This window comes from Carassius carassius, chromosome 20, assembly GCF_963082965.1.
Source record: "Carassius carassius chromosome 20, fCarCar2.1, whole genome shotgun sequence".
Classification (NCBI taxonomy): Eukaryota; Metazoa; Chordata; class Actinopteri; order Cypriniformes; family Cyprinidae; genus Carassius; species Carassius carassius.
The window spans coordinates 11454473-11467558 of record NC_081774.1 but is presented as its reverse complement, the minus strand read 5'-3'; the positions used below and the strand labels follow the sequence as shown (position 1 = coordinate 11467558).

The following is a 13086-nucleotide window of genomic DNA, read 5'->3' as shown; positions in this document are numbered from 1 at the left end:
ATTGCTATTAAATATTGTTGTATTCAATATTATACTGTTTTATATTACATTTACATTATTTAAAAAAAAATGCATCAGTTAATGTTAGTTAATGAACCTGAGCTGAACTGAAAAAACAATGAACAGTTGTATTTTTATTAACTAACATTAACAAAGATTAATGAATAATGTAAAAAGTGTATTGCTCTTTCTTAATGCATGGAACCTTATTAAAAGTGTTACCGAATAGTTTAATATTCAGCAAAGATACATTGTTGATCAGAAGTGATGGTAAATATAAGTTATAATAGTTCAAAATATTTATTTCAAATAAATGCTGTTCCTTCAAATTTTCGATTCATAAGGATCTATAACAAAAATGAATCACTCTCCACAAAAATATTAAGCGGTTAAAACACTTAAACCGCAACTGTTTTAATGTTTCTTGGCACTGATCAATAACAGAATAATTTTTAATGCATCATGTGACACTGAAGACTGGAGCAAGACTGGCTGCCTCAAAATTTGGCTTTGACATCTCAGGAATAAATGACATTTTAAAGCACATTAATATAGAAGCATTATTTTAAACTGAAATATTTCACGATATTATTTTTTTATATACTGTATTTTTTATTAAATAAAGGGTTAGCATATGAGATTTCTTACAACAACAACATTTATAGTATAATATAGTTCAGTAATTGTTACATCAACCCAAAAGTGGGTAGAATTTGATCTCATTCAGAATAAAAATGGATCGAATTCAAGGGCATGGTCCTGGGCGCTGGTCTACAAAATTATATATATATTTTTTACTTTGAAATGTTTAATCAAACGGCTAAGACAGTTTTTCCACTGTCCAGATGTCATATCTCGAATACACCAAAGGATACCCCAAATATATGGGGGACAACCGAGATTAACCTTGGGCCAAATAAATAGCAACTAACACTCGATCAAATAAATTAAGTTTTCCTCATTTTAACCCACAGATATATATATATGTTCTCAACAATACTTATCCTCTTATGAATCTGCTTTGCACGGATTGATTTAGCATTGATACGTTTAGGGCTGCGTCACTTCCTGTTCTGATCTGCCTGTGTGTGCTGCTCTATAACATAACGTTACGTACTTTTCTGAACGTCGTGTGCGTCTTGTTTGGATTTGTGTGAAAGGGCCTTTGTCGGGTATGATACAGACGTAACCTAGTTCATTATTAGTTTTATTCAATAGCGTTGTTTAATAGTAGTTTTATTATATGGCCTGTAATATGGCAGCAGGAACCGGCTAGCTAATGTTAGCCTATTCATTACAGCAGACTAACGTTACCTGCAAATATATAGCCAAAAAACATCTTTAGATGTTTAATAGTGTAGTGTAAATGTGTGATTTCTCTTGTGCTGAAATTTTTAACTGCTAAAGAGTTAAGATAAGTAACATTTAATTGAGCTTTTATCATTTTTTCCCGCGTGACGTTAGTCTTGCAGTCATTGCGTGGTTACGTTTAGTCTAACGTTATCTCTGAGAAATTGGACGATTGCAGAGTTTATCGTATTATTTTCCTATAGGCGATTAATAATCTTGTTTTTATTTTTAATTGTTGTATTAATTTAAACCTCATGCAGGCCGACAACAATGGCGGACATTAAGAACTTCCTGTATGCCTGGTGTGGAAAAAAGAAGCTAACCCCGAACTATGACATCCGAGCAGCTGGAAATAAAAACAGACAGAAATTCTTGTGTGAGGTGAGAATAATGCTGAGGCCTCCCAAAGTCACTTTGCAAATCGTATATAATATACTTTGTAATAAAACATGTTTTTTGTTTTGAACCATGTTTCTTTAAGGTGAGAATTGAGGGTTACAATTACATTGGCATGGGAAATTCTACCAACAAGAAGGATGCTCAGTCCAATGCAGCCCGAGATTTTGTGAATTATCTTGTTCGGACGAAGGAAGTCAGTTCTAGTGAAGTTCCTGCTCTAGGGGTCAGTATCACATCTGTGTTTAAAGTTCTTCCACTACTCATCTGTATTGAGGAAGGACTGGGTTTACATTTATTGTTTTCAGGTCAGCGTACCTGATGGAGGGAATGAAGAAGGTGGTGGCTTTGGAAATCTCCCATCCAACTGTCCACTACCTCCACATCTGGCTGTGAAGAAGGAATCAGGAGAAGGTATCTTATGTTATACTCGGATTCATCCAGTAATTGGTTGCCAACAAACATTGCTATAATTGAATATCATTGTTTTAGATGTCAATGGAGAAAGATGCCTGTTGACTACAGATGAGTGTAGTTAGCTAATTGATGTTCAAACCATTTCTAACAATGACTAAAACAACCATTTTAATGCTGTATTCTTCCTGTGTCTCAGAACCTTCTGAGGGTTGTGCACCCGTTCCTGGAGTCACAGGTTTGGGCTATTCTGGATTTGGTAACACCCAATGGGAGCGAGGAGCCAACCTGCAGGAGTATTACTCTAAGAGAGACGATCAGGATGCAAAAGCAGTAGGTCTTCATTTTTTACCAAGGTTTTTATAGAAAGTTTCTGAGAATTAAAGGGTCTTTTCTCATTCCACAAGACCTTGGAATCAGAGGAAGTTGATCTAAATGCTGGCCTGCATGGGAACTGGACTCTGGACAATGCAAAGGCCCGTCTGAACCAGTTCTTTCAGAAAGAGAAAAACCAAACCGACTACAAGTACAGCCAAGTCGGGCCTGACCACAACAGGTCAGAACATTGCCATTTACGACATCAGCTTAGTTTTGAACTCCTTCCATGTGCTGTTTAAGAGAATTATTCATTTGTAGGCTAATGTTTTCATTTAAAAGCTGGTATCCCCATCGAAAATCAGACTTTGCATTTAAATGTAACGTGTCAAAGGTTTGTTTTTCTGCTGGACTGAAACAATGACAGAGAACTCCTTGATGTGCATCTAACCTCAAGGAGATCTCAGATTACTTAAAGACGGTCTCATCTCGGATGTTACCTTGCAAAATCAACAATGTTTTATGGGTGAATCTCACAAAACTTGTCAAGAACATGTCCAGGTCATATTTCACTGCATCACTTAAAATACAGCATTTCAAATGTATAAGAATAATTGAAGTAATTGTCATAATATCAATGCAAAAAAAATCTTACTGTTCTAAAAACAGGAGGGGGTGAAATGTGACCTGGACATGTTTTTGTGAGATTCATCCATGTAGTACGTAATCTAAAAGGAGGACAATAGAGACGCCAGAAATCACAACCTTACATGGGGGAAAACATGTGACACGACTTAGGCTACACTAAGAGGTCACATGGTGAAGTATGTGATTGTTTGGGTTTAGAGGAGGGAGATGCAAAATAATGTCTGGTTGTGATTTCTGGTGTCACTCGTCCATCAGGGGTCAAGGCCTCCAGTACCTGGTGAGAAATAACACCATGTTTAGAAGTCTGGCAGAAAAACAAACCTGCTCTAGATGGATTGTTCTGTACGGACTCTGCGCTGAAATGTCATGCTGTTGATCTCATGTGCCGTCCGGTTAAGAGGTCAGTTTGTGGAGTTTATTGGTGCTTAAATCTTGTCAAGACACACGTAGGCTAAATGTCATGTTGGGACGTTTTGATTTGAAATCTTGCTCTCTTATAGGAGTTTTATTGCTGAGATGACAATCTTTGTAAGACAACTGGGTAGGAGTAAGTATCAGAAAACCTTCTACATAATGAACTGTAAGGTCAAGGGCAAATGGTTTCACATTAGAATTTGTGTCCTTGCTAAAGCTACCCTACTTTTCCAGAGGTTGTAGCCCGTGAGCATGGCTCTACGAAGAAACTGGCTGCCCAGTCTTGTGCACTGTCAATTGTCCGTCAGCTTTACCATTTGGGGGTCATAGAAGCCTACACAGGACAGACCAAGAAGAAAGAAGGAGAGACTGTGAGTTTAACACCCCAGTTTATCTATTGCCGCGTTTCTACCGAAATTACCCAGAACAATTGTACCAGGAACTCTTTTCCCCAGGAGCTATTTCCCCCCCAGACCTGTTGCTTTGTGTTTCCATTGCAGTCTAAAGTACCGGGAAGATTAGGCAAATAGTCTGGTGACGTAGGTCCGCGCGTTTCTCAATACAAAGTACACAAATTTTGGACTTGCATCCTCAGTAGATCAGACCTTGTTCATTCGACTCGGGAGTGTGATGTCCGCGACGACGCAAATCCGGTAATTCTGCAAACAGCAGCGTACTTGATAACATCAGTCAACTCGCTTTTGCTACTGCAATTTCCCTCACTGTACATTTACAATAAAACGAAATAGGATATCATATACCACTGCCTCCTTTCGTTTTCATTTAAACATAATAGCAGCAGAAATTTATTTAGTTCAGGGAAATGTTTATATATAGTCATTACAAAAAAATGAAATATTATATCAATAGCTTCTTTTTATTTTCATTTTAACATATAGATAAATTGAATACAGGTCAAAGATAGCCTGTTAGATTTACCCAAAACGAATTATATTTTATGTTTAACCACTAAAGAGACATCAGAGCCAGTGGCACACATCAGAAGGTCTAGCCGAGGTGAGGCTGCTCTCTGCGGATACATGATCACCGAGCTCACGCTGATCGCGTGGAGCTCACGGTCTCCAAAATCGCAAAACACATTTTTAAGTAGGCACTGTCTTTATAAATAAACCGCAGATTCGAGTTTTAAACAACTACATTCTCGGCTGAAATACTTTTCAAATTACATTTCATGACACAATAATAGTAATATTTTGAAAATGAACTGAATAAATGGTGGTTGAAATCACAATGCTGCGTGTACTCAACCAATCAGCATGTTTAGTGTCCAAGTCCCGCCCCCAAAAGTTCTGGAACTTTGAAAAAGTACTACCTCGCCAGCAGGGACTTTCTGAGGGGCATTTTTTTACGCGGAACTTTATTTAGATCCTGGTTCCTGCGGTGGAAACGCACCATGTACCAGCCTAAAGTCCCTAGTTCCTGGGTAAAGTTCCAGTGGTGGAAACTCGGCTTATCTTCTAAGACCTGTGTTTACTGTCTCTTCTAACTTCCTGTTTTGGTTGCTGTGACAGGTGGATGTATATGAAGTGAATCTCAGTGATGATGTACAGCATCAAATACACAGTATTGTGCAGGAACTTTCCATCCAGATCCCTCTTCCTGTAAGTGTTGGACAGAAAACCTTCCCGACTTAAGAGCATTACCAAGTAAGAATAAGTAAGAATGTGTTTCCATTTTTTAGCCTCATGACCCCAGCAGTCCAGTATCTCTGGTGCAAGGGAAGATGGCTCAGTTTGAGCCCTCACAAAGGCAGAGCACAGCAGGAGTGGTGCCGTGGTCTCCTCCGCAGGTCAACTGGAACCCATGGACCAGCTCCAACATCGACGAAGGGCCACTGGCATTTGTGAGTCTGCTGTTTTTTTATAAACTCTCTTAACTGAAATGTGAAATTGGTGTGATGAACTTCATGCCTCTGAAAACTTATTGTACCTTGGTTTACAGTGTACTCCAGAACAGATCAGCACAGACCTGCAGCATGAGCTCAACTACCAGCTGGAACAGGACAAAAATCTGCAGACGGTGAGATAAAAAACAGCCATGAAAAAATCCATGAAACTGAAGTTGGAGTTTTGTTGGTTTTAGATCATGTGTGTTATATGAGGCCATTTCACATTTATATTTATATTATTTATAAATTGCATTATGTAGTATATTTGAGGGCATTTACCAACCCCCTCATCCCTTTTATGGCATATATATGTTACGCATTACAAACCAAATGATTCGTTTCACTAATCCTATTACATTTGGATATTAAAAGAGTGTGTAATATAATGTTCTCAGTACCACTGCGCTCAACAAGGCAGCCCAAAAGACGTAACCACCAACCACTGGGGTGCGTCGGAAGACGATGATCTTGTATCGAAGATAGCCAGAGATATTGTCAAAAACATCAATTATTGGCAAGATGAATGATCAATACTGATGACAGCTATTGTACACTTCTGCATATCAAATATTTAAAAAAATCAATAAATAATACAAATCAAGCATTTCCATTTTGTTTGTTTTGTTTTGTTTTTACTAAAGTTTTAAAGTTATATCAATATGCATTTGGTATTGTCAGATTACTAACAGCATGGTGTTTTTACAGATTCTCATGGAGCGAAGTCAGCTGCCAGTCAAAAACTTTGAGGAGCAAATCATGTCCGCCATTCACAATAACCCAGTGGTCATCATTCGTGGAGCCACTGGCTGTGGAAAGACCACTCAGGTTCCTCAGTACATCTTGGATGAGTTCGTGCAGGCAGGCAGGGCGGCTGAATGTAATATCATAGTTACGCAGGTGAGCCTGTTGAAATGCTTACTGATTTTGTGTGCTCAGTCACCTTAAGGACAAGTCAGTAATGTGACTTGCTTCTGCCGCCGTTTATCCTCTTAGCCAAGACGGATCAGTGCTGTGTCAGTGTCTGAACGTGTATCATTCGAGAGAGGGGAGGAGGTGGGGAAAAGTTGTGGCTACAGTGTACGTTTTGAGTCTGTCCTGCCCAGACCTCATGCCAGCATCCTCTTCTGCACAGTTGGTACGTTCATTTCTTAATCTTGAACTGTGGCACGTTGCACAGGGTTGGGTGATAAAACTAAAAATGTCTTATTCACAGGGGTGTTGTTGAGGAAGCTGGAAGCTGGTATCCGTGGCATCAGTCATGTGATTGTGGATGAAATCCATGAGAGGGACTTAAATGTAAGTCCAGTGTTACCGTATCAGCTTTAAAGTGTCATGAAACAACCCCTGTTTTAGCACTGGTCGTTCACACCTCAGATTTGAAAAAGAGTCAAGAAATGGGCATGTAAACCTGTGTAGAGGAGGGGAGAAAACAATGTGCAGTGTCTCACCCTATTCACAAGTATGTTTTTCTGTCCAGACTGACTTCCTGTTGGTAGTGTTGAGAGATGTGGTCCAGGCTTACCCTGATGTGCGCATCATCCTCATGTCTGCCACCATTGACACCACCATGTTTAGGGAGTACTTTTTTAACTGTCCTATCATCGAGGTGCATGGACGTGCACATCCTGTACAAGGTGAGAAGCATGTTTTCACAATGCACTGTTTTGTAATGATATTTTAATGATTTAATATTTAAGTCATCTCACACTGGATGAAATACTCCTATGGATGTTTGGAAACCCATTGCCCAATGTTAGAGCATTAATTTGTAATGTCTTGTCTGTAAAACCTGACAGATTGTTATTTATGTTTTGATATCTCCAGAGTATTTCTTAGAAGACTGCATTCAAATGACTCAGTTCGTACCACCACCAATGGACCGGAAGAAAAAAGATAAAGATGAAGAGGGTGGAGAGGAAGATGTATGTTTTTTTTGTTTGTTTTATTAAATTAGGTGCAAAAAAAACTACAGTAAAAGTACTATATATATATATATATATTCACTGAACAAAATTATAAATGCAAAACTTTTGTTTTTGCCCCCATTTTTCATGAGCTGAACTCCCAAGATCTAAGAGTTTTTCTATGTACACAAAAGGCCTATTCCTCTCAAATTCTGTTCACAAATCTGTCTAAATCTGTGTTAGTGAGCACTTCTCCTTTGCCGAGATAATCCATCCACCTCACAGGTGTGGCATATGATGCTGATTAGACAGTATGATTATTGCACAGGTGTGCCTTAGGCTGGCCACAATAAAAGTACACTCTAAAATATCTAGTTTTATCACACTATCGCACAATGCAAAAGATGTGACAAGTTTTGAGGGAGCGTGCAGTTGGCATGCTGACTGCAGGAATGTCTACCAGATCTGTTGCCCGTGAATTGAATGTTAATTTCTTTACCATAAGCCATCACCAAAGGTGTTTCAGAGAATTTGGCAGTGCATCCAACCGGCCTCAAAACTGTAGACCACTTGTAACCACACCAGCCCAGGACCTCCACATCCAGCATTTTCACCTCCAAGATTGTCTGAGACCAGCCACCCAGACAGCTGCTGCAACAATCGGTTTGCATAACCAAAGAATTTCTGCAGAAACTGTCTCAGGGAAGCTCATCTGCATGCTTGTGTCCTCATCGGGGTCTCGACCTGACTGCAGTTCGTCGTCATAACCAACTTGAGTGGACAAATGCTCACATTTGATGGCGTCTGGCACTTTGGAGAAGTGTTCTCTTCACGGATGAATCCTGGTTTTCACTGTATAGGGCAGCTGGAAGACGGCGTGTATAGCATTGTGTTGGTGAGCGGTTTGCTGATGTCAGCTTTGTGGATTGAGGCTCATGGTGGCGGTGGGATTATGGTATGGGCAGGTGTATGTTATGGACAACAAACATAGGTGCATTTTATTGATGGCATTTTGAATGCACAGAGATAGTGTGACGAGATCCTGAGGCCCATTGTTGTGCCATTCATCCACGACCATCACTTTATGTTGCAGCATGATAATGCCCCATGTTGCAGCGATCTCTACACAATTCCTGGAAGCTGAAAACATCCCAGTTCTTGCATGGCCAGCATACTTACCGGACATTACCATTGAGCATGTTTGGGAAGCTCTGGATCGGTGTACACGACAGCGTGTCCCAGTTCCTGCCAATATCCAGCAAATTATAAATGCATTAGAATATTCCTAAAAACTTTCCTGTTTTTTTTTTTCCCCGAATACCACTAGTTAGCTTAATTTTTTCTGAAATAAATGTAGTTTTGAGCTTAAGTGACTTCTTTCAAAAAAAAATATATATATATATATATATATGATAGTTTACTTAAGTGTACATAAGTTATAATGCTTGACATTTGTCTCCGGTTCTACAGGTGAACTGTAATGTCATCTGTGGATCGGAGTATTCTCCTGAAACCAAGCGTGCCATGTCTCAGTTGAATGAGAAGGAAACTCCGTTCGAGCTGATCGAGGCTTTGCTGAAGTACATTGAAACGCTTGAAGTACCAGGAGCTGTGCTAGTCTTCCTTCCAGGCTGGAACCTCATCTATTCCATGCAGAAACACCTGGAGATGAACCATCACTTCGGTCTGTAATGATATTCTGCTCACACTCAAACTAAATGGACTTGGACTTGTATCCACCTCTCAATATAACTCATAGTGATTCCTCTAATATTCTGTCCCTCAAAGGTGGTCATCGATACCGAATCCTGCCGCTTCACTCTCAGATCCCCAGGGAAGAACAGAGACGAGTGTTTGAGCCCACTCCTGAGGGTGTGACAAAGGTCTGGAGATATTTCACTGTGCAATTTAGGAATTGTATATTAAAAGTTTTGTTTTAAACAAATTTTGCAAACCCACCACAGGTCATTTTGTCCACTAACATCGCTGAGACCAGCATTACCATCAATGATGTGGTCTTCGTCATAGACTCCTGCAAGTAAGCAGCTTCACCCAAATCTTACAATTCTGTAATTTTATTATTCATGTCATTCGAAACCTGCATGACTTTCTTTTGTTAAACACATTCGATGGAAGTTAATAGTAATAAGCTGTTTGGTTACCAAATTATCACTAACACTAAACGTACAAAGTCATACAGGTGTGGGTCAGTAAATTAGTTGTCATTTTGGTAGAAACTTTGATGTTTGATGTACATGTCTCTTTTCTATATACTCCACAAATACCAAATGTGTGTCATTCAGGCAGAAGGTGAAGCTGTTCACGTCTCACAACAACATGACAAACTACGCCACAGTGTGGGCCTCCAAGACCAACCTTGAGCAGAGGAAGGGACGAGCTGGCAGAGTCAAACCAGGCTTCTGCTTTTACCTCTGCAGCAGAGCGCGTTTTGAAAAGTATGAAATATCATTCTTCAGTTGTACCAAACATTCAGACTAAATCACATAATCTGAAATGGTAATGATTGCAATGATTGTTATGCAGACTGGAGACCCATATGACTCCTGAAATCTTCCGCACACCACTGCATGAGGTGGCCCTCAGCATTAAGCTACTGAGACTGGGTGCCATTGGGAATTTCTTGTCCAAAGCCATTGAGCCGCCTCCATTGGATGCCGTTATTGAAGCTGAACATACACTGAGAGGTACAGATGTTTTGTACACGTCTTTATGATGTTGAAGTGAACAAAATCAAACAAGCCTCTGTTGCTCTCCAGAGCTGGACGCTCTAGACTGTAATGATGAGCTGACTCCACTGGGACGCATTCTGGCCAAACTGCCCATCGAACCACGCCTGGGAAAGATGATGATCATGGGATGCATCTTTAAGTAAGTTTATTCATCCAACATTGTCTGTTTATTAATCGAGTGCTGCCAAGAACATAATGGTAGTGCTTTATTATTAAGTGCTATTTTTCCTTAAATGACCTGTTGAATTTACTTAAACTTGTGTATGTGTTTGTGTTTAGTGTTGGAGATGCCGTGTGCACTATCTCAGCAGCGACCTGTTTCCCAGAGCCCTTTATCAACGAGGGAAAACGCCTCGGTTTTGTTCATAGGAACTTTGCAGGCTCACGTTTCTCAGATCACGTGGCCTTACTCTCAGTCTTCCAGGCCTGGGATGAAGTTCGGTGGGTCCAAATGCCATTGCATTAAACTAGTGCTTTGTATAGTTTTGGGGGGGGGGGGTTTACATTTTGATCTCTTGAGGGTTTGGCATTATAAATAGATTTGAATTTTTCAGGATGGGAGGTGAGGATGCAGAGATCCGGTTTTGTGAGCACAAGAGGCTGAACATGCCCACTCTGAGAATGACCTGGGAGGCCAAGGTCCAGCTAAAAGAGATCCTTGTCAACGTCGGTTTCCCTGAAGGTTAAGCCCTGCTTCTAGATAAACGTCCATGTAGTTCTACAGTTTATTTCAGTCCTCAGATTTTTAAGTAATTTTCTTTTCTTTTTCATTTTTCTTTTTAAGTAAAGTCTTTTCCCTTTCTTGTAGAGTGCCTCATGAATCAGGTGTTTAACACTGTGGGACCAGACAATAACTTGGATGTAGTGATCTCTCTGCTGACGTTTGGCTCTTACCCCAATGTGTGTTACCACAAAGAGAAAAGGAAGATCTTGACCACAGAGGGGCGAAATGCTCTAATTCACAAGTCCTCAGTCAACTGTCCTTTCAGCAACCATGATATGGTGTATCCATCTCCCTTTTTTGTCTTTGGGGAAAAGGTTGGTTTGAAAAGTCTAGCTTTAAACTGCAGTTTCTACTTTTAGATTTAATAAAGACTTAAGTTACATCACAGCCACAAACCATCATTTTTTTTTTACTTTGCACATAATATTGGACATTCTTATCGTAATATTAGAATCCAATCATAGGGTAGAATCCAGTCCAATATAATATATAGTTCATTTAAAATATTTGATTGGAATGTGTAGTTCAAGACAAAAACAAATACTGTGCATTTTAAATGTGTACATCCACATTTCCAAGTTTGGCATTTATGAGATTTTTATTTAGTACTTTCATTCAGCATTGACCTATTAAATTGATCAAAAGTGGCTGTAAGCTTTTTTTTTTATAGTTATGTAAAGCAGCACAACCGTTTTCAACTCTGATAATAAGAAATATTTCTTAAGCACCACATCAGCTTATTAGAATGATTTCTGAAGGATCATGTGACACTGAAGACTAGAGGAATGGCTGCTGAAAACTCTGCTTTCTATCACAGGAACAAGTTACATTTTTTAAATATTAAAATAAAATACAAAATTATTCTGTTTATTATTTATTTCTGTGACTTTTGATCAATTTGAATGTGTCATTGGTGAATTAAAGTATTAATTTCTTTCAAAAAATAACCCCATACTTTTGAATGGTAGTGTATATCTGCTAAAAGTTCTTTTCTTTTTTTTGTCAGCTTTTAGGAGTATACAAATATCATTTTTCTTTTGTAATAACAGATCCGAACTCGAGCCATTTCTGCCAAAGGAATGACTCTTGTCAGTCCTCTTCAGCTTATTCTGTTTGGCACAAAGAAGATCACCTCCAATGGAGAAGTTGTTGAGCTTGACGACTGGTATGTGTTGAACAATAAACAACAAAAAATAAGTTCTCCAGAATTCTTGAGTCGGGAATCCTGGGAGCAAGACAAATATTTTCAAGGAAGTCACCAAGAAAGTGTTCCAGTGATCATCAAGAATATTCCTTCCTTCTGTAGGATCAAATTGAAGATTCCCCATGATATAGCCGGTGGTGTGGCGGCCCTGAGGGCAGCGATGGAAGCCCTGGTGGTGGAGGTGACCAAAGACCCAGAATACATCCGAAATTTGGATCCCACCAATGAACGCTTGCTGAACGTCATTCGGCTTGTGTCCAGACCCTCGTCAGCAGGCATCAACCTCATGGTGTCCAACCCACGGTGAGATCACTGAACCCATACATCTGATTGGCTTATTTAGGATAAGGGTTGCTAATATTTAAAAACTATTTTTAAAAAAAGATTTAATTTTTTTAAAACCCTTTTATCTTTATTTACAGCTTTGGAGATGGTCCACGACCACCCAAGATGCCCCGTACTGACTTTGGAGGGGGTGGAGAGTTTAGGGGCCGTGGAGGAGGAGGATACAGAGGTGGCGGTGGTGGTGGATCCTGGTCTGGTGGAGGATATAGAGGAGGTGGAGGTGGCTTCAGGGGGTCTGGAGGGTATCGTGGCGGCGGGGGTGGATACAGGGGGTCTGGTGGGGGTGGATACAGGGGGTCTGATAGAGGTGGCTTCAGGGGGTCTGGTGGGGGTGGATACAGAGGATCTAATGGGGGTGGAGGATACAGAGGAGGTGGTGGAGGAGGAGGATATGGAGGGAGGGGATTCAGAGGAGGCTGGGGGGGAAACAGGGGTGGTTATTAAAACTGAACATCTGAACAGGGATATCTTTGGGAAGATTTAAAATGATGTTTGCGTTTTGTTATCGCTTGTAGTTGATGTTCAGTCTTTCCTCGTATGTAAAAAAAAAAAAAAAAAGCATGAATAAATTGAAACCATGACTGCCATACTGTCAGTTAATAACCGTTATTAAAAATAACTATTTGTGACCAATAATGTATGGCAAAATACATGTTAGGTGTTGTATTCTAATAAAATCATTTCTTTTTTAATCATTTTAGTCTTGATCTCTC

General features: G+C 39.8%; 1 protein-coding gene across 2 annotated transcripts; it reads left to right on the top strand.

Annotated features, from left to right (window-relative positions):
* Nucleotides 1-1058: 1058 nt before the first annotated feature.
* On the top strand, nt 1059-13066 carry LOC132096341 (ATP-dependent RNA helicase A-like). 2 transcript variants are annotated; one of them, XM_059501629.1, is made up of 28 exons: nt 1059-1172; nt 1611-1731; nt 1832-1972; nt 2055-2160; nt 2360-2493; nt 2568-2716; nt 3624-3670; nt 3772-3908; nt 5070-5159; nt 5240-5401; nt 5500-5577; nt 6152-6343; nt 6440-6581; nt 6660-6742; nt 6924-7080; nt 7271-7368; nt 8821-9034; nt 9139-9233; nt 9315-9388; nt 9654-9806; nt 9895-10055; nt 10128-10239; nt 10380-10541; nt 10655-10782; nt 10909-11138; nt 11874-11989; nt 12131-12331; nt 12451-13066. In XM_059501629.1, the coding sequence occupies exons 2-28, from the start codon at nt 1621-1623 to the stop codon at nt 12815-12817; spliced, it is 3840 nt and encodes a 1279-aa protein (XP_059357612.1). In that variant the 5' UTR covers nt 1059-1172; nt 1611-1620; the 3' UTR covers nt 12818-13066. The 2 variants fall into 2 exon arrangements, with proteins under 2 accessions (XP_059357612.1, XP_059357613.1); XM_059501630.1 differs by lacking the exons at nt 1059-1172; nt 1611-1731; nt 1832-1972; ... (1 more) ...; nt 2360-2493; nt 2568-2716 and adding an exon at nt 3379-3523.
* Nucleotides 13067-13086: the final 20 nt, after the last annotated feature.